At 44.3% G+C, this 22866-nt stretch overlaps 3 protein-coding genes across 5 annotated transcripts; all 3 read left to right on the forward strand.

Moving 5' to 3' along the window:
• The first annotated feature begins 905 nt into the window (after positions 1-905).
• LOC102615930 (uncharacterized) lies at positions 906-2982 on the forward strand. 3 transcript variants are annotated; one of them, XM_006464159.4, is made up of 3 exons: positions 906-1268; positions 1542-2293; positions 2371-2982. In XM_006464159.4, the coding sequence occupies exons 1-3, from the start codon at positions 981-983 to the stop codon at positions 2837-2839; spliced, it is 1509 nt and encodes a 502-aa protein (XP_006464222.1). In that variant the 5' UTR covers positions 906-980; the 3' UTR covers positions 2840-2982. The 3 variants fall into 3 exon arrangements, with proteins under 3 accessions (XP_006464222.1, XP_024950514.1, XP_024950512.1); XM_025094746.2 differs by having other exon boundaries at positions 2385-2549; XM_025094744.2 differs by having other exon boundaries at positions 1138-1268; positions 1615-2293.
• A 2995-nt stretch (positions 2983-5977) lies between these two features.
• On the forward strand, positions 5978-6908 carry LOC127898904 (uncharacterized). The gene is made up of 3 exons (XM_052431408.1): positions 5978-6139; positions 6236-6357; positions 6470-6908. Exons 1-3 carry the CDS (start codon positions 5978-5980, stop codon positions 6906-6908), a joined length of 723 nt encoding a protein of 240 aa, XP_052287368.1.
• Positions 6909-11705: 4797 nt separating this feature from the next.
• Positions 11706-22476, forward strand: LOC102616221 (uncharacterized). Its single transcript, XM_006464160.3, has 3 exons — positions 11706-11991; positions 20248-21001; positions 21945-22476. The coding sequence occupies exons 1-3, from the start codon at positions 11706-11708 to the stop codon at positions 22474-22476; spliced, it is 1572 nt and encodes a 523-aa protein (XP_006464223.1).
• The last annotated feature ends 390 nt before the right edge of the window (positions 22477-22866 follow it).

Consider the following 22866-nt stretch of genomic DNA (forward strand, 5'->3'; position numbering starts at 1 on the left):
GGGCACCGCCCGCAGCGGGTTTGCCATTACCAAACCCAAACCCGCACAAAATTTAAATTACCAAACCCACCCGCAACCCGCAGCGGGTTTTAATTTTTTTTAAAAAACCCACCCGCAGCGGGTTTTAACAATTACCAAACCCGCAATGGTATCCGGCGGATTTTTTGCGGGTTTCCGTATTTAAAATCACAAATATTTAATATATAAATTTATAATAATAACCTCAAGTTCCATATAACATATTCAATTTTATATTTAAACAGTGTAAATGAAAAATTAAAATTTCCACATCAATTCAACACAAATTCTCAAATTTAAGTATAAATTATACAAATCTATTTAAAAAACACAAACTAATATCTAAAAATAATAATTACATTTCATATTATCATTTAAAACAAGATCAAAGAGAATATATTTATTTTATTCACCACCATAAGCACCCATCTAACACAATGCCTAAAATAATAATCAAGATTAATATTTTCAAATACTAATTCGAAGGGAAATGCTTTTAGTTTTCTTTAGGTTATGACTTTAGAATAAGAGATGAGCCATATACACACATACACAACTTTGAGCCTTTTGCTATTTGGTAATTTGATTAATTACATTATTTTCTTTATATATTTTTATATTTAAATTAAATTAAAAATATTTGAAAAAATTATTGCGGGTTTGGTGGATATCCATGCGGGTATCCACCGGGTATAAGGTTAATACCAAACCCACCCGCATCCATATGCGGGTTTTAATTTATAATACTAAATCCGCCCGCAACGGATAAAATTACCCGCAACGGGCGGGTTTTGGCGGGTGGGTTTGGGCGGGTTTGCGGGTTTGCGGGTACAATTGCCATCCCTAGGCCGGACCCACCCTTAAATTATATTCTCCCTCCCGCATCCAAAGCCAAAAAACAGAGCACTCTGCACCAACTCAAAACAAAATACTTTCCATGTCATTTTTCATCAACAAACACAATGAAATCAGAGACTTTAACATTAGTTCTAGTGAACTTTGCAGCAATAATGGAGAGAGCTGATGAATCGATGCTACCAGGAGTGTACAAAGAAGTTGGTGCTGCTCTGCATACAGATCCCACTGGACTGGGCTCGCTCACTCTGTTTAGATCAATTGTTCAATCTTTTTGTTACCCTTTGGCTGCTTACTTATCTGCGCATCACAATCGTGCCCATGTCATTGCTCTTGGTGCTTTTCTCTGGGCTGCTGCCACATTTCTCGTCGCCTTTTCCTCCACTTTCTTTCAGGTCTGATCTGTTTTTGATGGAAAATTGTGCTCGCAAATTGATTTTGTGCATGATTATGTACCCAGATCCCATAGATTTTGAAACATTGCTTAAATGTTACTCGGTAATTCCATGTTGAAAAGATTTGTTAGACTTTGAACATACAAAAGAAAAAAGTTCTGCAGTTTCAGAAACAAAAATAAAAAGTTTTGCATTTTCGGAAACAAAAACATGCTGTCAAGAATCAGTTTTCATTTTCTCGAGGGGTGCATAATTTGTCAATTGGTTCAATAGGTAGCAGTTTCAAGAGGCTTGAATGGTATAGGACTAGCCATTGTGATTCCTGCAATTCAATCACTTGTTGCAGATTCAACTGATGAAACCAACCGCGGGATGGCCTTTGGATGGCTACAACTAACAGGATACCTCGGCTCAGTCCTTGGGGGATTCTGTTCAGTACTGATAGCTTCAACATCATTCATGGGGATCCCCGGCTGGAGACTTGCTTTTCACTTGGTAGGACTAATTAGTGTCATTGTTGGTGTTCTAGTTCATGTCTACGCTAATGATCCGCGTTGCTTGGCAAAGGATGGTACCAAAATAGATCATAAACCCCGTAGGCCCTTTTGGGCTGACATCAAGGACTTAATCACAGATGCGAAGATGGTAATCAAAATCCCAACATTCCAAATCATTGTGGCTCAAGGTGTATTTGGTTCATTTTCCGGGTCAGCTTTCGCGTTTGCCGCAATGTGGTTAGAACTCATTGGTTTCTCCCACAAGTTAACAGCATTTCTCATGACTCTCTTTGTCATTGCATTCTGTCTCGGGGGTCTATTCGGAGGCAAAATGGGAGACATTCTCGCCCAACGCTTACCAGATTCCGGAAGAGTTATTCTATCACAAATTAGTGCTGCCTCAGTAATTCCAACTGCTGCAGTTTTGCTGTTGGTCTTGCCTGATGATCCATCCACTGCATTCTTGCACGGCCTAGCCTTGTTCATCATGGGATTGTGCATGTCCTGGAATGCTCCCGCGACAAACAAGTACGTATGATATACCTTTTGTAACGCGCTGTTACAATGTCGATTTACTAGTACTACTGTATAAATTGTGCCTATAGTCCGATATTTGCAGAGATAGTTCCTGAGAGATGCAGAACAAGCATATATGCATTGGATCAATCTTTCGAGTCCATTCCATCATCATTTGCTCCGGCTGTTGTTGGGATTTTAGCTCAGCATGTGTATGGTTACAAGCCAATTCCTCAGGACGCATCAAATTCTGTAGAGATTGAAACGGATAGAGAGAATGCAGCATCACTTGCCAAGGCAATTTATGCGGCAATGAGCATTCCGATGGCTATATGTTGCATCATCTACTCTTTCCTGTATTGCTCTTACCCTAATGACCGTGTGAAAGCAACAACGGATGCACTGAAAGAGTCAGAAATGCAGAAGTTAGTGGCTGATTCGATTGAAAAATGTTGTCATGTTCATGTTTTGGAAGTGGAGATGAATGCTAAGGAAGAAAAAGGAGATAGAATTGATAGGGAACATGAAGGAGAGCAAAAGTCTTTGCTTTCTCATTAGCTAACATTAATGTCAAACGGACTAGACTGATGAAATTGATTCATTCATTTGGTAGATCATTTTAAGTTCATGAGCAAAGGGGCTATGCATTGTCTATATATTCAAGGAAATTGGATCAAAATATGAGATAACAGTTTGTAAAATGTGCTCTGTAGTAACGTTAATTGTCACTTACGTCCACCGACTTAATCAGTCACAAATTCGAAGCATTTTTTTTTGTTTGTTACAATGCAATAATAATTATTAAAAAATTTAACCCTCAATTTTAACTTGTTTTATCTTTTAGATGAAAAGAGATGACCAAAGAAAAATTACGTTAAATTTACAAAGAATAGTCCATTTACAATTTTTTATTATTTTAGTAATAAAACATAGGAGTTTTAAACAAGAGAAATTATTTCTGCATCACCTTTGTACATCTAACCCCCTCAAAATTTGACATATTTTTTGTACAACCTTTGTTACTAAACTTGTATCAATCAACTACTTTGACGTTAAAAATAACCATTTTACTTCTAAATGACTTAAAAGATTATTTTATTTTACAGAGTTTTGAAAAATAAAAAATTATAATTACAAGAATACCCCTAAATTCAATAAAACAAATAAATCTCAAAATCTAAGATGATAATTTTTAAATGAAATTATAATTATAAAAAATTAACATCTTATAATTATAATTTCATTTAATTTTTGTAATTAAATTAAGTATAGAGAAGTTTACAAAAAAATAATGTGAAGAGAAAAGCTCCCTATAATTATTGTAAACTTTTTTATAATTAATATAAAAAACTTCCTTATACAAATTAAATGAAATTATAATAACAAAAAAATTAACATGATAATTTTTAAATGAAATTATAATTATTAAAAATTAACATATTGGATTTGAGATTTAATTATTTTTATTAAATTTATGGGTATTCTTGTAATTATATTTTTTATTTTCAAAATTTTGTAGAATAAAATGGTCTTTTAATTCATTTAGGGGTAAAATGACTATTTTTTAGTGTCAAAGTGTTTCATTGATACAAACTTAAAAATAAAGGTGGTGCAAATAACATGTTAAAATTTTGATTTGGTTAATTTACATATGACAAAATAAATGTGGTGTAGAGATAACTTCCCTATAAAAAAATAATCTCTCTAAAGAAAATGGTCAATCAACTGTCCCTATTGACTACAGCAAATATTATGTCTATTATAGATCATAATAGACAATATGTTCTATTGTTGTAAAACATTATCTAATGTCTATTGTAACAATCTAATAGATTGTCGATAGTGTCTTACATTGGAGTATTATTGTTCAATTCATAAACCCTACTTTCTATAAATTGACCCTAATTAAAGCTATTTTGCAATTTTTTCTTATTATAATTGACCGAATTAATTTTTTTTAAAAATAATGTATAAGTTCATCTAATATTCTAAGTTTGGATCCAAGAATCACTCTAATCTTATAGTCACGCGAAATTTGAACTTCAAAATAATAATGAAAGAAAATGATGAAAGGACCAAACTAACGCGAACAAAAAGATTGGGTACACTTTTCTTGGACATTTAAATGCAAGTTGCATTTCTTTTTAACCTTAAAATATGCATTTTAATGATAGTGTTTGGGAGAAATACGTCGACGAGATCAGGCATGATGAGCAGATATCTGATGGCAGAGTTCTGCGAACCGGTGTGTCCCGTAAGAGCCTGGTATCCTGGGGAGCAGGAGCAGAAATACCCTGCTCATCCACGAGCACGTCAGCCGCGAGTCCAATCTCCTGTAAGAAGCATAAAGCCATTCCTGCTGTATTCCTGCTAAGGGTTGATTCGAGGAGACCCGGTCAACGACAGTTGGCGAGGCATGCTCTCCAGCCCGAGAATCTAGGCACGAAGGCCACGCAACCACCCACGACTACGGAAATGGGGAATCCACGTTCGAGAGGTGGGAGGATAACAGACGTAGACTGCGGAAAACTGGGATTCAGAGGAAGCCTATAAAAAGGTAGCCAACGAAGGTAAAAGGGTTAGCAATTTTGATTCTAAAAGAGAGAAAACAACCTAACAACCATAAGATTTGTGGCAAGCGTTCCCCGAACCTTCATATCTGACTTGAACGTCGGAGGGTTTGCGCCGGGAAAACAACTGGCGTACTCTGACCTGTCTGTGTGCGCAGGAACCTCTGGAGAAGAAGCTTTACGAGGAGAGATCCTGGTCGTGGTGAAGTTGATCGAGCAGAGACCCTGGTCGTAGAACGAGGAGAACCAGAATCTCGCATCAACATTTTGGCGCCGTCTGTGGGGAGCTGAGCAAAAAGCTTCTTTTGATAGCAAGAAGAGAAGGGAAGTAGCTGAAAAGTAATGGAGACAGGAGGAAGTAGTGCACAAGGGGGTGATATGAGGCTTAACGATTCCGTGACGCTGAGGGAGATAGCTAGTGAAGCATGGGAAAAAAGCCATGTTCGACCGGATGGAACGGATGGAAAAGCAGATGGAGACCTTGACAACCATCCTGCATGAGTTGCGGGGCGAACGAAGGGTAATCCAGGAAGAAAGGGTGAGAGGTGATGGAGTGGCACCAGGTCCCGATAATACGAGGAGAAGTCAGACCACCGGGAGACTTAGTGGTGAAAGATGTAACATACCCCTGCGAGGAGAATTCCATAGAGAGGAAGAGCAGTCCCCGGCAAGACAGATTTTTGACGAGGACGATGGGGTGGCGAATGCAGAGGAAACAGTGCTGAGGCAACATTTGCATGATATAGAGCAAGAGCGGGATCAAGTTGCAGCACATGACCCTGGTCGTGCAGTGCAGCTGGAGGAGGAGGTGCGCAGACTAGCGCAGATAATTGACGACATGCAAGGAATGAGCAGAGCTCCTGGTTGAAGGATAATGCTGGACGGAGAATCACCGCTCGCAGCAGAGATCATGAGGGCAGTTATTCCGAGAGATTTCCGCCTCCCAGACCTTAGATATTCGGGAAGAACTGATCCGTTGGTACACATAGAGCGCTTCAACGACATAACTGGGGTACAAGAATTATCTCAATCCCAAAGGTGCAGGGTGTTCCCACTATCCCTTGAGGGACGTGCACGAGAGTGGTACAGGAAACTTCCTCGGGGCAGCATCAAAACCTTCGAGCAGATGTGCCAGAAATTTGCAGAGCAGTTTAGTGGGGCAATGGCACCAGAGGATGACATGATGGAGCTGAAAAGCATGAAGCAGGGAGAGCAAGAAACCCTTCGGGAATTCATCAAGAGGTTTCATCGTGCTGTCCTCGATTTGGGAGCCTTCAACCACCCTCAGGCGTTAAGGGGATTGAAAGAAGGGGTGAAGAAAGGAAGGCTGTGGTACAACTTAAGGAGCCCAGTTATTCAGACGTATGCGGTCGCATACGAGCAGGCTAAGAGAGACATTGAGATTGAAGAGGAGAAGGCCGCACGGATTAGAAGGGTTGGGGAGGAGAGAGAAGAGAGCATTACCAGGGAATGGACCGATCAGGAGGAGGGACCACCAGACCTCGGGTAGTGGAGTAGGAGGTAGGGTAACTGCTTACCAGCCTCATCAGAGGCCACCACAGTACTAGCTCAGCAGGGCTCAACCTCCTCGTTCCCCAGCTAGGGAGCCTTGGAGAAGGTATGACTCGGCATATGGTGGTCTTCATCAACACTCCCACGGTAGTAGAGGGAGCAGACCAGAAGTGCTGCCACCGCCTCCAACTCAGAATGGAGCAAATAGAGAAAGGGCAGTGCACCTGATCGACCAGAACCAGGACTATGGGCGGTATACTTCCTTGAAGATGTCCCTGGACGAGGTTTACGAGGTCATAAAGGATCGAGGATTGCTGTACCCCCCTTCCCCAATAACAAAGCTACCCAACATGAGGGATATGGGACGCTATTGTAAGTTCCATGGCACTCATGGCCACACCACAGCAGATTGCAAAGATCTCAAGACCCAGGTTGAAGATTTGGTGAGAAATCGCTATCTGGACGAGTTTATAGATGAGACCTTCCCAATGGTAGCCTCAACAAGTGAAGGGGAGCAGAGTGACAGGAGCTTGAAGCGCGAGTAGCCTGCAGTAAGGGTGATAGCTGGGGGCCCGACATTGGCCGGAGATTCCAACAGGTCGAGGAAGAATTATGCTAGATACGCCATGACCAGCAAAGAGGTATTGTTCAACACCCCAACAGCCAAACGAGTAAGGGTCAGGCAAGTGCCAATCATGTGGACGGATGAAGACGAGGAAGGGATTCTATACCCCCACGAGAATGCTTTGGTCATCAAGGCTACGGTCGCTAGCAAGAAGTTTGACCGGATATTGATTGATACATGGAGCTCAGTTGATGTGCTATTTAAGTCAACTTTGGAGAAGATAGGAATAGCAGACCGGAAGTTGGAATACACCAATACCTCCTTAAAGGGGTTCGGAGGGGGAAAGCTGGTCCCTCTGGGCGTGGTCGAGCTGCCTATCACGATTGGAAGCTCCCCGACGGAAAGGACAATGATACTGGACTTTGTGGTGGTGGATGAAGAAGGTCCTTACCAGATGATCCTAGGTCGGCCGTTTCTAAAGATGAGCAAAGCGGTATTGTCCATCCATTATCTGGCTCTCAAGTACCGGGTGAACGGGGTAGTTGGTGTGGTACGAGGGGACCAGAGAATCGCTAGAAGCTGCTACTCCTCGGCAGCAAATGAGGCAATGCAGATAACATCCCTTAACACCCGAGTGGAAAGCAAGAAGGGCAGACAAGAACCTGTAGAGGAGCTGGAGACAGTAAGCGTGGGACCAGAGAATCCGGGAACGACGATCAGAATCGGGTCGAAACATAAGGAAGAGCAGAAGCAGGAGTTAGTGAAATGCTTACAGGCTCATGCAGATGTGCTCGGTATTGAATCTTGATCTACTAACGAAAAAGAGGGATCAAGCAGCCAAGCGATCAGCCATTTACCAGCAGAGGGTTGCTCGGTATTATAACCAGGACGTGAATGTATGGCAGTTCAAGGTTGGAGATTGGGTGTTAAGGAGAGTAAATCAGAACACAAAAGACTCGAGTTAAGGAATGCTCGGTCCAAATTGGGGGGGGCCATATAGAGTCAGGCAGCTAGTTGGACCAAGAGCCTATAAGCTGGTCCGCATGGATGGCCACGAGGTGAAGCGCCCATGGAACGCAGCACATCTCAGGAAATATTTCCAGTAAGAGTTGTTAATATTTTCAAGTTCTTTCTGTTCGTATTTGCGGTAATTTATTTTATGTCCAAAGCAAGTTCATGTAAAATCAAAACCTGCAATTAATGGAACGTCGAGGAATGTCAGTCACTTGAAACTGTGATAAATCTTCTAAGGCATGCAAAGGCTCGACAAAGTCTCAAAGCCTGTTTTATGGCGAGACAGAAGCCAAGCATGCCAGGATCTGCTCGACCACGTGAAGGCGAGCAGAATCCCCAAGCATCGAAGAAGTCACTAAGGCATGCAAAGGCTCACCAAGTCTCAAAGCCTGTTTTATGGCGAGACAGAAGCCAAGCATGCCAGGATCTGCTCGGCCGCGAGAAGGCTAGCAGAATCCCAAGCTTTGAAGAAATTACCTAAGGTATGCAAAGGCTCGACAAAGTCTCAAAGCCTGTTTTATAGCGAGACAGAAGCCAAGCATGCCAGGATCTGCTCGGGCGCGAGAAGGCTAGCAGAATCCCAAGCTTTGAAGAAATTACCTAGGGCATGCAAAGGCTCGACAAAGTCTCAAAGCCTGTTTTATGGCGAGACAGAAGCCAAGCATGCCAGGATCTGCTCGGCCGCGTGAAGGCGAGCAGAATCCCCAAGCATCGAAGAAGTCACTAAGGCATGCAAAGGCTCGACAAAGTCTCAAAGCCTATTTTATGGCGAGACAGAAGCCAAGCATGCCAGGATCTGCTCGACCACGTGAAGGCGAGCAGAATCCCTAAGCATCGAAGAAGTCACTAAGGCATGCAAAGGCTCGACAAAGTCTCAAAGCCTGTTTTATGGCGAGACAGAAGCCAAGCATGTCAGGATCTGCTCGGCCGCGTGAAGGCGAGCAGAATCCCCAAGCATCGAAGAAGTCACTAAGGCATGCAAAGGCTCGACAAAGTCTCAAAGCCTGTTTTATGGCGAGACAGAAGCCAAGCATGCCAGGATCTGCTCGACCACGTGAAGGCGAGAAGAATCCCCAAGCATCGAAGAAGTCACTAAGGCATGCAAAGGCTCGACAAAGTCTCAAAGCCTGTTTTATGGCGAGACAGAAGCCAAGCATGCCAGGATCTGCTCGACCACGTGAAGGCGAGCAGAATCCCCAAACATCGAAGAAGTCACTAAGGCATGCAAAGGCTCACCAAGTCTCAAAGCCTGTTTTATGGCGAGACCAGAAGCCAAACGTGCCAGGATCTGCTCGGCCGCGAGAAGGCTAGCAGAATCCCAAGCTTTGAAGAAATTACCTAAGGCATGCAAAGGCTCGACAAGTCTCAAAGCCTGTTTATGGCGAGACAGAAGTCAAGCGTGCCAGGATCTGCTCGACCACGAGAAGGCGAGCAGAATCCCAATCCTTGAAGAATTAAAGGCACGCAAAGGCTCGTCAAGTCTAAAAGCCTGTTTATGGCGAGACCAGAAGCCAAGCGTGCCAGGATCTGCTCGACCACGAGAAGACGAGCAGAGTCCAAAGCATTCGAAAAAATCTTCTAAGGCATGCAAAGGCTCACCAAGTCTCAAAGCCTGTCTTATGGCGAGACCCGAAGCCAAGCATGCCAGGATCTGCTCGACCAAGCGAAGGCGAGCAGAATCCCAAGCATTGAAGAATTTTCAAAGGCATGTGGCAAAACCATGTGCCAAGCCAGAACCTGCTCGACCAGACAAAGACGAGCAGATTCTCAAACGAAAAATAACTCATGATTACAACACAAGAAAGTAATCAAAAACATTTCTATTAATTTGTTAATAATTAACAAAGCAGATGATCTTCACAAACATTGTTCGTTACAATACAAGAAACATGTTTAAGAAGACAGTGGGTCCGCAAGCCGCGCAGCCTTAGTCAGCTGGTCCACCTCAGGTGCTGGGGGAGTATCTCCAGTTGCGTCTGGGGGGGTACTCGCCTCACCAGCATCAGCAGGGATCACACGGGGAGGAGAGTTTTCCTCCTCTATCACCATTGGCGCCACCTCTTCGGCATCCTCCTTTGCAGCCTCCTCGTTCATATGTTCGGCGACACCGGCTGCAAGGTCGTCCATCTTTAGATCAGGATGCTGCTTCCCGAGGACGGCCATGATGCAACGATAGGAATGCCGAAATCCCTGGTCGTACTGGTTGTCAGCCTCCTTCTCCAAGTTCTCGACCTGAACCCGATGGGAATCGCGGAGGGATTCGAGCTGAGCCTCGTACATAGCCTTCTGCCTTTGAAGATCCTCCTTGACCTTGGTCAGCTCCTCCTCGAGGCCTTTTCCAGTCTCACGCGACTAAGAACTGCTAAGTTTCTACTGCTGGTCCATTACATTACCCAACACCCGAAACTGGGGGACCGGTGTTTGGGAGAAATACGTCGACGAGACCAAGCATGATGAGCAGATATCTGATGGCAGAGTTCTGCGAACCGGTGTGTCCCGTAAGAGCCTGGTATCCTGGGGAGCAGGAGCAGAAATACCCTGCTCATCCACGAGCACGTCAGCCGCGAGTCCAATCTCCTGTAAGAAGCATAAAGCCATTCCTGCTGTATTCCTGCTAAGGGTTGATTCGAGGAGACCCGGTCAACGACAGTTGGCGAGGCATGCTCTCCAGCCCGAGAATCTAGGCACGAAGGCCACGCAACCACCCACGACTACGGAAATGGGGAATCCACGTTCGAGAGGTGGGAGGATAACAGACGTAGACTGCGGAAAACTGGGATTCAGAGGAAGCCTATGAAAAGGTAGCCAACGAAGGTAAAATGGTTAGCAATTTTGATTCTAAAAGAGAGAAAACAACCTAACAACCATAAGATTTGTGGCAAGCGTTCCCCGAACCTTCATATCTGACTTGAGCGTCGGAGGGTTTGCGCTGGGAAAACAACCGGCGTACTCTGACCTGTCTGTGTGCGCAGGAACCTCTGGAGAAGAAGCTTTACGAGGAGAGATCCTGGTCGTGGTGAAGTTGATCGAGCAAAGACCCTGGTCGTAGAACGAGGAGAACCAGAATCTCGCATCAACAGATAGAATGATCTAAAATCTAATTTTTTTAAGAAAAAATAATGAACTATTAAATAGGGTTTTTGTTTTAATCAATGCTAGAAGAAGGCATGTCTTGAAATTTAGGAAAAAAAGATACCTGAACTCTCAAAATCGATCTATGTACACATAAATCACAACATTTTAGGATGGATAAATAAATTTTATTGCTCACCATCGAATAAATAGTAGATTCTGCTTTTTTGAAATGTTTACTTTTGTGAAGCAAGCAAGACAATAAATTATTAGGACAAATTGATTTTTGAGACCTAAAATCCTGAGTAATGTCCCTTTCCCTAAAATTTATCCCAATGGAAAGACATTGATGGAAAATTACTAGACATTAAATAAGAGTGTACTAACCTAGAGATGATGAACTCAAAGATCTTGCAGCAGCCACTCTCTTTCCAACAAAATTGGGACAAAAACACCAGTACTACACTTTCTCTTGAGACAAAAACACTTTCTCCAATATTAACCAATCAGAAACCTCCACGTATCAAAACTCCCAAGATCTCTTATTGGCGCCACCCTTAAAATATTCCATATTCCATATCCCAAGTCACAACAGAGAATCAAAAGCAGAGCAGCTACATCAAATCCTCTGTTTTCTTCGGGAAAACAGAGGATTTTGACTTCGATTTTGATCTAGAGATAAACAAACAAAATGAAGTCAGAAAATTTAACGATGGCTCTAGTGAATCTTGCAGGAATAATGGAGAGAGCTGATGTGTCGTTGCTACCAGGAGTGTACAAAGAAGTTGGTGCTGCTTTGCATACAGACCCCATAGGCTTGGACTCACTCACTTTGTTTAGATCCATTGTGCAATCCTCTTGTTACCCTTTGGCTGCTTACTTGTTTGTGCATCACAATCGTGCCCATGTCATTGCTCTTGGTGCTTTTCTCTGGGCTACCGCCACCTTTCTTGTTGCTATTTCCATTAATTTCTTTCAGATCTTTTTTCTTTTTTTTTTTGGTACTTTTCAAAAGATTACTCTTGATTAAATGGGGTTCCTTATGTTTCCGCGTGGCGTTATTTATATTTTGAATTGGCTATGTGGGTTATGATTGACAGATCTGAACTTGTTGGCTTGTTTTGGGGGTTACATTACATATATAGAGTGTTAAGCAAATAAAAGCACCAGGTCGGCCATGCTACTATTTCCACCCCAGCATGAATCACCTCAGCCAAATGGTACGAGCAGAACAGGGGTAACATGAGCTGATCAGAGACGAATATCGACTAGAATCAAATACCGAGCCGGTACCCGTCCCCCGAAAAGCGGAAACACAATCCCACAGAATCCCGTTAGTTGCGCTTTTCCCAGAACCGTTGAAGGACACGCGAGATCCACGTTTGCCCACAATGTAACAGTTAGAGTCCCATGAGGGGCTGCCACTACCCGAAAAAAGATGGAATGAATGGCAAACGGAAACGTGGGGACAGCGGCTATAAAAGAAGAAGAAATCGATAAAGAAGAAGAAATCGATGAAGAAAGAGAGAGAAAAATCGGAGAGAGGGAAAACACTGCCAAATTGAAATCAGGCAATTTTATTACAAACTTCGAGCAAATTAGAACCACTCTTGAATCAAAATTTAACTGTTTTCCCGTAAACACCTTGTGCTAACTTAGGCATCGGAGGGTTTATGCCGGCAAAACCACCGGCGTCTCTGATATGTTTTTGGTGAACGCAGGTCTAGTAAGGAAGAGGAGAGCGATTCCAACCCCAGTGGTTCGAGCAACAATCGATAACATAAACGTTGGTGACAGAATCTGGTCGGTCCAAGGGCGAGCAGATTTCAGCATCAACATTTTGACGCCGTCTGTGGGGAGCTGGATAAAAAGCTACCACCGAATTAGTAGTTACCGGAGAAACATCGAACGATTAGACATGGATTTGTCAAGGAAAGACGCTTTGAGGGAGGATAACGAATCGGGGGAGACAGTCACCCTTCAGGAAATTGCAAATGAAGCCCGAGAGAGGGTAATGCAAGATCGATTGGAGCGGATGGAGAAACAAATGGAGACTCTCACAGCCATATTGTTTGAGCTGAGGGACGAGCGGAGAAGGGATTGTGAAACCCCCGTGGGAAGAGACGAAGTTGGAGCAGAACTCAGCATCCGGGGACGTAGAGTCGAGGAAATCCCTCCGCCCCCAGATCAACCTAATGGGGTGCATCCCCATAGAAGTACTGGTCAGGTCCCAGGGGAACACGTGGATGAAGGGAGAGACCAACCTCGCCCCGGACGGATACTGGGAATTAATGGCCGAGGAGCCAGTGTTGATGAAGGAGAGCTCAGACAGCGGTTGCAGAACGTCGAGCAGGAGCAAGACCAGATAGCTACACGTGATCCTGATCGTGCTATAGAATTGGAGGGGGAGGTGCGCAGATTGGCGCAGGTGATAGAGGAGATGCAGGGCAAGAGAAAGCCCCCGAGCTAGAGGATAATGCTAGATGAAGAATCTCCGTTATCAACTGAGATCATGAGTACCATAATCCCAAGAGATTTCCGCTTCCCCGACCTCAAATACTCCGGGCGAAGTGATCCGCTGGTGCACATTGAGCGTTTCAACGACATGACGGGTGTGCAGGGGCTGACACCAGCTCAGAGGTGCATGGTGTTCCTGTTGACATTAGAGGGACGAGCCCGAGAATGGTACCGCAAGCTGCCCCGAAGAAGTATAAAAGGGTATGAGCAGATGTGCCAGGAGTTGGCCGAGCAGTTCCGAGGGGCAGTGGCCCCAGAGGACGATATGATGGAACTGATGGGGATGAAACAGGAGGAGCATGAATCTCTTTGAGATTTTGTAAAAAGATATCACTGAGCCGTGCTGGATCTGGGAGCTTTTAATCACCCGTAGGCGTTGAGGGGATTAAAAGAAGGTGTAAGAATCGGCCAGCTGTGGTATAACTTAAGAAGCCCCCTTGTACAGAATTACTCGTCGGGGTATGAGCAGGCGAGGCGAGATATAGAAATTGAAGAGGAGAAATCGGCAAGAATAAAAAGTGAACAGCTGGACGAGCTGAGGCGAAAGGAACGGAGAGCCCCGACATGGAGCGGGTCGGGAAAACGAGCTGGAGAATCTTCAGTGATGGGCGGAATATCGGCTCGGTCCCGCCCTTACCCCATAGCTCCGAGATCACAGCAGTTCCAGCACAACCGGGCTCAACCTCCGCGTCCCCCATTTCCGGATCGGCAACGAGAATTCCGGCGGATGGCCGCCCACCCCTATCACAACACTCCCAGAGCATCACATGCAACCAATTTCAGGGCTAGTCGACCAGATCAGTTAGCGATTGTGCCAGCCCGAGGTGACATTCATGATAACCGAGCAGTTCAGCTGATAGACCAGAGCTTGGCGTATAGACTGTACACTCTGTTAAAGATCTCCATAGAGGAATTGTATGAGAGGATCGAGGGACAAGGTTTACTGTACCCTCCAGCCCCAATAACAAAACTGACTCACCGACGGGATAAGAGCAGATTCTGCAAGTTCCACGATACTCACGGTCACACTATCAGCCAATGTCGGGACCTGAAGATTCTGGTGGAGGATTTGGTGAGGAACCGATACTTGGACGAGTATGTAGATGGAGTGTCCCCTGTCATGGAATCACAATATACACGGGATGAAGGGGTTGAGAGGGATTTGGAACGTGAACAGCCGACCATTCATGTAATAGCAGGAGGGCTAACATTGGCCGGGGATTCGAACAGGGCACGGAAGAACTATGGGAGATATGCCCTGACTAGCAAAGAAGTGCTTTTCAATTTACCGGCAACCAAGAAGGCAAAAGTGCGGCAAGTTCCCATTATGTGGACAGATGACGATGAAGAGGGTATCTTATATCCACATGAGGATGCATTGGTGATCAAGGCAATGGTGGCCGGTACAAAATTGCGACGAATACTAGTAGACACAGGCAGCTCGGTTGACATCCTGTTTAAGTCGGCTCTAGATGATATGAGGATCGCAGACTTGAAATTAGAGCAGACAAATACATCCTTAAAGGGATTTGGAGGGGGACGGTTAACTCTCATGGGGATCATCGAACTCCCAATTACTATGGGGACAAAGCCATTTGAAAGAACAATGATGCTGGATTTTGTCGTGGTAGAGGAAAGAAGCCCTTACCAGATGATATTGGGGAGACCATTCATGAGGATAAGCCAATGCGTTGTATCCACGCATTACTTGGCACTGAAATACAGAGTAAATGGGGTGGTTGGCGTAGTAAAAGGCGACTAGAGGATGACAAGGAGTTGTTATGCTACAGCGGCCAAGGAGACGTTGCAGGTTATCTCTCTAGATAATCGAGGAGACTCTAAAAAGGGCCGCCAAGAGCCTGTTGAGAAACTGGAGGAAGTTGCGGTAAGCAAAATACTCTACTAAATCTTCAATTTGATAAGTTATATTTGTCAAATGCATGGTGGCTTGGTGCACATGCATATATTTTGTATTTTTGTAACGCATTCAAATTTCAATAAAGATGAATTCAGTATGGAATCCCCCGGCTAATAAGCCCACAAAAATCTTACTAAGGCAAGTAAGTGCCTACTTCTGCTCGGTCAACGAAAGACCAGCAGCTAAATTTACGAAGATTCTACTAAGGCAAGTAAGTGCCTACTTCTGCTCGGTCAAACGAAAGACTAGCAGCTAATCTACTAAAGCGAGTAAGTGCCTACTTCTACTCGGTCAACGAAAGACCAGCAGCTAAATTTACGAATATTCTACTAAGGCAAGTAAGTGCCTACTTCTGCTCGGTCAACGAAAGACCAGCAACTAAATTTACGAAGATTCTACTAAGGCAAGTAAGTGCCTACTTCTGCTCGGTCAAACGAAAGACTAGCAGCTAATCTACTAAAGCGAGTAAGTGCCTACTTCTACTCGGTCAACGAAAGACCAGCAGCTAAATTTACGAATATTCTACTAAGGCAAGTAAGTGCCTACTTCTGCTCGGTCAACGAAAGACCAGCAGCTAAATTTACGAATATTATACTAAAGCGAGTAAGTACCTACTTCTGCTCGGTCAACGAAAGACCAGCAGCTAATCTAGTAAGGCAAGAAAGTGCCCGATTCTGCTCGGTAAAACGAATGACCAGCAGCTAATCTACTAAAGCGAGTAAGTGTCTGCTTCTGCTCGGTCAAACGAAAGACCAGCAGCTAATCTAGTAAGGCAAAAAAGTGCCCGCTTCTGCTCGGTCAAACGAAAGACCAGCAGCTAATCTACTAAAGCGAGTAAGTGCCTGCTTCTGCTCGGTCAAACGAAAGACCAGCAACTAATCTAGTAAAGCAAGAAAGTTCCTGCTTCTGCTCGGTCACCAAAAGACCAGCAGCTAATTTATGAAAATTTTACTAAGGCAAGAAAGTGCCTACTTCTGCTCGGACAACGAAGGGCCAGCAGCTAAATTTATGAGACTTTTACTAAGGCAAATATGTGTCTGCTCCTGCTCAGTCACCAAAGACCAGCAGACGATTTTAAGAAAATTTTTACCAAGGCAAACAGATGCCTATTCCTGTTCGATGCACTAAAGAACCAACAGGCGAAACCAGATAAGAAAGCCAATAGAGAACATTTAAGAAATTTTTTATATAAACGTTCAAATGTTTACAGGGCAAATGAAAAACTACAGTCTTCACAAAAATAGACCTAAGGATTAGGAGGATCAACGGCCTCAGCAGGTGAAGGGTCAGCTACCTCGGGAGGTGGAAGATCAGCAACATCGGGAGGAGGAGGCATGGACCCCTGCCCCACTTCAAAAGCACGCTGCCCAGCTTCACCCTCCTGCTCCCCATTCAAAGGAACCTCCGCCTGCTCCTGCTCATCCTGCTCCTTATCTCCCTGGCCGGCCCCAGTCATATACCTCTCCACCCCAGATTCCAGCTTGCTCATGTCGAGCTCGGGGTATTCTTCCTTGAGTACAGACATGATGCACTTATAGCTGAAAGCAACCCCGGAGTTATACTCAGCATCCAACCGATCATCCACATCAGCGGATTTACCTTTCTCTTCAGCCAGCTGGTCACTCAGGGATTTGATCTCTCCCTCAAGGGCGGTCCTCAGAGTATCTCTTTCACTTTGAGTAGCTTGAAGATCGGATTTCAGATCACCCAGCTCACCCTCAAGCTTGGAGGAAGTAGACTCAGCAATCGCAACTTTCTCCTCAAGCTCCGTAAGCTGCTTGTTCAGCTCGGCCAGCTTCTCCTTGGACCGATCAGCAGATTCGGCTTTCTTTTTCAACTCCTGGTTATCAGCTTGGAGCTTCCTCTCATGACGCGCGGACCCGGTCTTGTAACACGAAACCATTGTGGCCAGTCTGAAGGAGACTCTTTGAACAGAAGCAGCTAACTCGGAGAGGTCCATGCTCTCGATGTCCTTCACCATCTTAGGCCCAACCGATCTTTTGTAATCTTTCTGATATGAGCTCAGGTAGTCACCTTGATCCCGAGATGGAAGAGGAGAAGATCGGTCTCCAGACTGCAAGCTGACCTCAGGACTCTTGTCGGAGGTTTTCTCCCCACCACTCTTACGGGGTGGGGGAGGGGGCAGAGCAGGGACATGAGCCTTGGAGGGACCGACGCTGCTTTTCTTTGGAGGAGGGGGAAGGTTGCTGGAGCTACTCGGAGCCCGACCACGCTTCCTGCTCATCGCGCTGAGGATCTTGTTATCCATTCCAGCTGCTATGTCTACTAGGCCCGAACCGACCAGGTTTGTTGGCGACAGGAGGTCTTGGCAGGTAGACGCGTTCAACAGAGCAGTTTCCACCTGAAGCAAAGGTCGGTCTTCAAGCCCCTTTATCAAACCCCACGACTCTGAAAGAACAGACAAGGTTAAAGAACCCAATAAGTAACACGTCGAGAAAGAGTATAGGCAAAAAATGAACGACCTGGGGTGACAAAATGTGTTGGAAGGTAAATATCACCACCCAACGAACGAGCTGCTGGACACTAAGCTCCTCCAGCAAAGAAGAATTTGTTCTTTCAATTTTTGCACGAGGAGGGGAAACCAGTGATTGACTTTCTCTTTGCGGAACTGGACATGAAGTAATACCAGCCCGCCTCCCTTGGGCTGCTCCGCAGCTGATACAGATGTTTCACTTCAACAAGGGAAGGTTCCTCCGACCCGCACCTCTCCCACAACACAAACATTGCCGAGAGAACCCTCCACCCGTTCGGGTGTAGCTGACCTGGGGTCAGGTGCATACCCCCCAATATTTTGACAAAATAACGCTGAAGGGGCAGCCGAGCTCCTAGTTTGAAACTCTCTAGGTGCATTGTCACATACCCCCGTGGAGGCCGACTAGGAACATCACCCTTCCCAGGAACTACAAGGAAAACCTCCTCAGGAATGTCGTAGAGGTTCCTAAGCTTGAATAAGTCAGTTTGGGTGGTGGCACAGGCTATGTAATCAATAGGGTAGGAATCAGCCTCCACCCTATGGCCAAGATTCCTTTTCTTAGCAGGACCGCTCGGTCCGGAACTGCTCCCCTCACCATCGCCAACTCCTTCAGGGATCCCAACCCCACCAGAGCTGTGGTTCTCACCAGATCCCGACGCAGGTCCACCTCTATTCCCTAAAAGCTCTAGTTCGGGAGAGGAAGAAACAACCAAGGGGCATGGGTACTCAAGGGTATTCCTGCCATGGGAAGGACCTACATTACTGGAGGGACCTAAGAAATCGGTGGGTATTGACACGTTGAGGCCTGAATCCCCTGATTCTTCATCATCCTCATCAACAATTAATTTTCTTTTTCGGTTTGACATATCGGAACCTCAAAAGAAACAAAGAAAACTCGAGTATATGGACACAAAAAGGGCAACACAGAACCCAATCAACAACAACCAGAGGAGAAGTTAAAGGCAATACCTGGATTGAACTGGCACTGATGGCGCGACCGTGATAGAGAAAAAATCCAGCGAGTGGATACTCCAGACACGAGAAGTGTAAGCAAAGTTCAGAGAGGGAGTTAGTTAACGACGAAGAGATGAATAACAAAGCGATGAAGATATAAGTCTAGGGATTTGAAACGAAAAGGGGGAAATGAAAGCATTTAAGTGATAGAGACGCCAGCTCACTCACCGTACATCAAGGACAGATAGCCCGTCGTTTCAAATTTCAAATACGAAGAGTCGGGAGATGCCACGTCACCAATCGTTATAAGAGGTCAGGCTAGATGCAAGCCCAGATACGCAATGGACATACTCATTTAGGCCCATGATCAGGTCAAAATCTCCCCTGAAGAAAAATGATACCTCAGGTCCAACCCGGTAGACGGAAGACCAGATGAGAAGCCCCCGGATTGGTAAGATTTGACTATCAATTTCTACTCTTGACTCATTTCACTCACAAGACCAGAAACTGGGGGACTGGTGTTAAGCAAATAAAAGCACCAGGTCGGCCATGCTACTATTTCCACCCCAGCATGAATCACCTCAGCCAAATGGTACGAGCAGAACAGGGGTAACATGAGCTGATCAGAGACGAATACCGACCAGAATCAAATACCGAGCCGGTACCCGTCCCCCGAAAAGCGGAAACACGATCCCACAGAATCGCGGTAGTTGCGCTTTTCCCAGAACCGTTGAAGGACACGCGAGATCCACGTTTGCCCACAATGTAACAGTTAGAGTCCCATGAGGGGCTGCCACTACCCGAAAAAGGTGGGATGAATGGCAAACGGAAACGTGGGGACAGCGGCTATAAAAGAAGAAGAAATTGATGAAGAAAGAGAGAGAAAAATCGGAGAGAGGGAAAACGCTGCCAAATTGAAACCAGTCAATTTTATTACAAACTTCGAGCAAATTAGAACCACTCTTGAATCAAAATTTAACTGTTTTCCCGTAAACACCTTGTACTAACTTAGGCATCGGAGGGTTTACGCCGGCAAAACCACCGGCGTCTCTGATCTGTTTTTGGTGAACGCAGGTCTAGTAAGGAAGAGGAGAGCGATTCCAACCCCAATGGTTCGAGCAACAGTCGATAACATAAACGTTGGTGACAGAATCTGGTCGGTCCAAGGGCGAGCAAATTTCAGCATCAACATAGAGTGAATTAATTTTTACAGAACAAAAAAATACTATACAATGTAAAGTCTGCCTGCTTGTTTAGTTTAAATCTTTGCATTTTCTAGAACAAACGAATGCTGTAAGAATCTACGTTTTCCTTGGCTTGACAGAATGCATATTTGATTTTTGGTTCATTAGGTGGCAGTCTCAAGAGGTTTGAATGGTGTAGGACTTGCCATTGTCACACCAGCCATTCAGTCTCTTGTTGCTGATTCCACTGATGAAAGCAACCGCGGTATGGCCTTTGGATGGTTACAACTAACAGCAAACGTTGGCTCCATCATTGGTGGACTATGCTCAGTACTAACAGCTTCAACATCATTCATGGGAATTCCCGGTTGGAGAATTGCTTTTCATCTGGTAGGACTGATAAGTGTTATAGTTGGCATATTAGTCCATCTATTTGCTAAAGATCCTCGCTGCTCAGATGGTGAGAGTAGAGCTGAAGATCAAAAACCGCATAAGCCCTTTTTATCAGATATGAAGGACTTAATCAAAGAAGCGAAGATGGTTATTAATATCCCGTCTTTCCAAATAATTGTGGCTCAAGGTGTATCTGGATCATTTCCTTGGTCAGCTTTGTCATTTGCGCCTATGTGGTTAGAACTCAGTGGTTTCGCCCATGGATCAACAGCATTTCTGCTGACCCTCTTTACAATTGCTGGTTCTCTTGGGGGTCTATTTGGTGGATGGATGGGGGATACTCTTGCCAAACGGTTACCAAATTCTGGGAGAATTATTCTCTCTCAAATCAGTTCTGGCTCTGCCATTCCTATAGCAGCTGTTTTGCTATTGGTTTTGCCTGATGATCCATCCACTGGATTCATGCATGGTCTGGTCTTGGTCATCATGGGATTGTGCATATCCTGGAATGCTCCCGCGGCAAACAAGTACGTATGCTTGACCACATTGTTATTATTCCCGTTGTCCTAGTACTAACTAGAACCAGGTTTTTTGTTTTAGGGTTGGGTGTGGAAGATAATGAAGAGCAACAAACCATTCTTCATCATTTATCATGGCAGAAAAGTTTATGAAATATCCATAGGCCAGAACAAAACTCCAATAGTTTCACTCTAAGTTATCTTAATCATCTTCTAACACAGTGCTTAACAGTAGATGTCCACTAAAACACAACCAAACCAAACAATGGTTGAGGTTTCTCTTTGAAGGAGTAAATGGTGCAGTGGCTGCAAAAGCATCGTTTCAACAGAACGTAGCTTCGACAATTCCCCCTAACTTGCACACTTTTTAAGCTGGGAAACTTTGATCCACTCTAGGTCATATACTCATATAAATGCTTATTAAATCACCGTGATCACCAGGTCTGGGATAACCATTTTGCTGAAATGTGAGTTTTTAAATTTCTAAAGAAACGCAAAAGGTTCAAAACTTATTTCAGAACCTGAAGGTATATTAGTCTTGAGTTTGCAAGTGAGTATGTTGGGCGGAGTCTTAGTAGAACTGGTAACATTTTCGATAAGCACCGTATGACAGCAAGAAAATCAGACACATGGACTGCATCAAATTGTCAACAACACAAGACAATAAACACGCTATTACAAGGGAAGAACTAAATAGGCATGGTTCATGGATTATTTTAGTTTTTTTTTGTTTCGCAAAAATAAGCAATCTTCAATTCACTAGACTTCTTTGCTTGACTAAGAAGTGTCGACATTCGATCATAATTGTTAAGACTTCTTCATCAGGTAACACATCCTAGGAAAGATCTGGATGGTGATTCCTTTCCTTTCTATAGGAGTCCTGTCTGAAAATCATTGTGATATTATATATGTTGTTTAATGTTATTCCATAGCATTTAACCACTGCCTATAGTCCAATTTTTGCAGAGATAGTTCCTGAGAGATCTCGAACAACCATCTACGCATTGGACAGATCATTCGAGTCCATACTAGCATCATTTGCTCCCCCTGTGGTTGGACTTCTGGGTCAGCATGTTTATGGCTATAAACCAGTTCCCAAAGCAGCATCAAACTCTGCGGAGGTTGAAACAGATAGAGAGAATGCAGCATCACTAGCCAAGGCACTCTACACTGCAATTGGCATTCCAATGGCTATATGTTGCTTCATCTACTCCTTCCTATATTGCACGTACCCAAGAGACCGTGAGAGAGCGAGGATGGATGCATTGATAGAATCTGAAATGCAAAAGTTAGAAGCAGATAACGTTCCTTCACTGGGGAATTACTATCAACGTCGGTTTTCAGAATCAAAAGAGCTTAGTGAAAAGGAAGTAATCGATATTGACATAGAATATGAAGGAGAGGAGAGCACTGATTTGGATGATAATGATAAGAAGTCTTTGCTTCCCCATCAAGCAGCACTCTCAAACTTACAACACAGATGAGTTTCTCTGGCAGAGCTGAATTTTGTGAATAAAATAAAGCAGATGCTGTAAAAAACTTCAACAACAGTATTTACCGAATTGATATACTATTTTGTGGAACTTTTATTAAGTTTATGAACTCGAGAGAAATTTTGAAAACTTACGCACCCGGTTAACTTGTTTTCTTGTTATGATGTTAATCCCTTGATTATTCATTTTGCAATTCAAGCGTGTTAATTCCGGTCCAAACCTCTAAGCTTGAATAACAATTTATGATGTTATAAAGCATCATAAATGATCTGGTGAATACTGCACCGCACAACTGAAGCAATTTATGAATTGTTTTTGGATTTACCAAAGCAACAGCACAGGGGATCCTAATAGAGTCTAGTGCAATAAAACATTTATACT

The sequence above is a fragment of the Citrus sinensis genome, chromosome 7, assembly GCF_022201045.2.
Source record: "Citrus sinensis cultivar Valencia sweet orange chromosome 7, DVS_A1.0, whole genome shotgun sequence".
Classification (NCBI taxonomy): domain Eukaryota; kingdom Viridiplantae; phylum Streptophyta; class Magnoliopsida; order Sapindales; family Rutaceae; genus Citrus; species Citrus sinensis.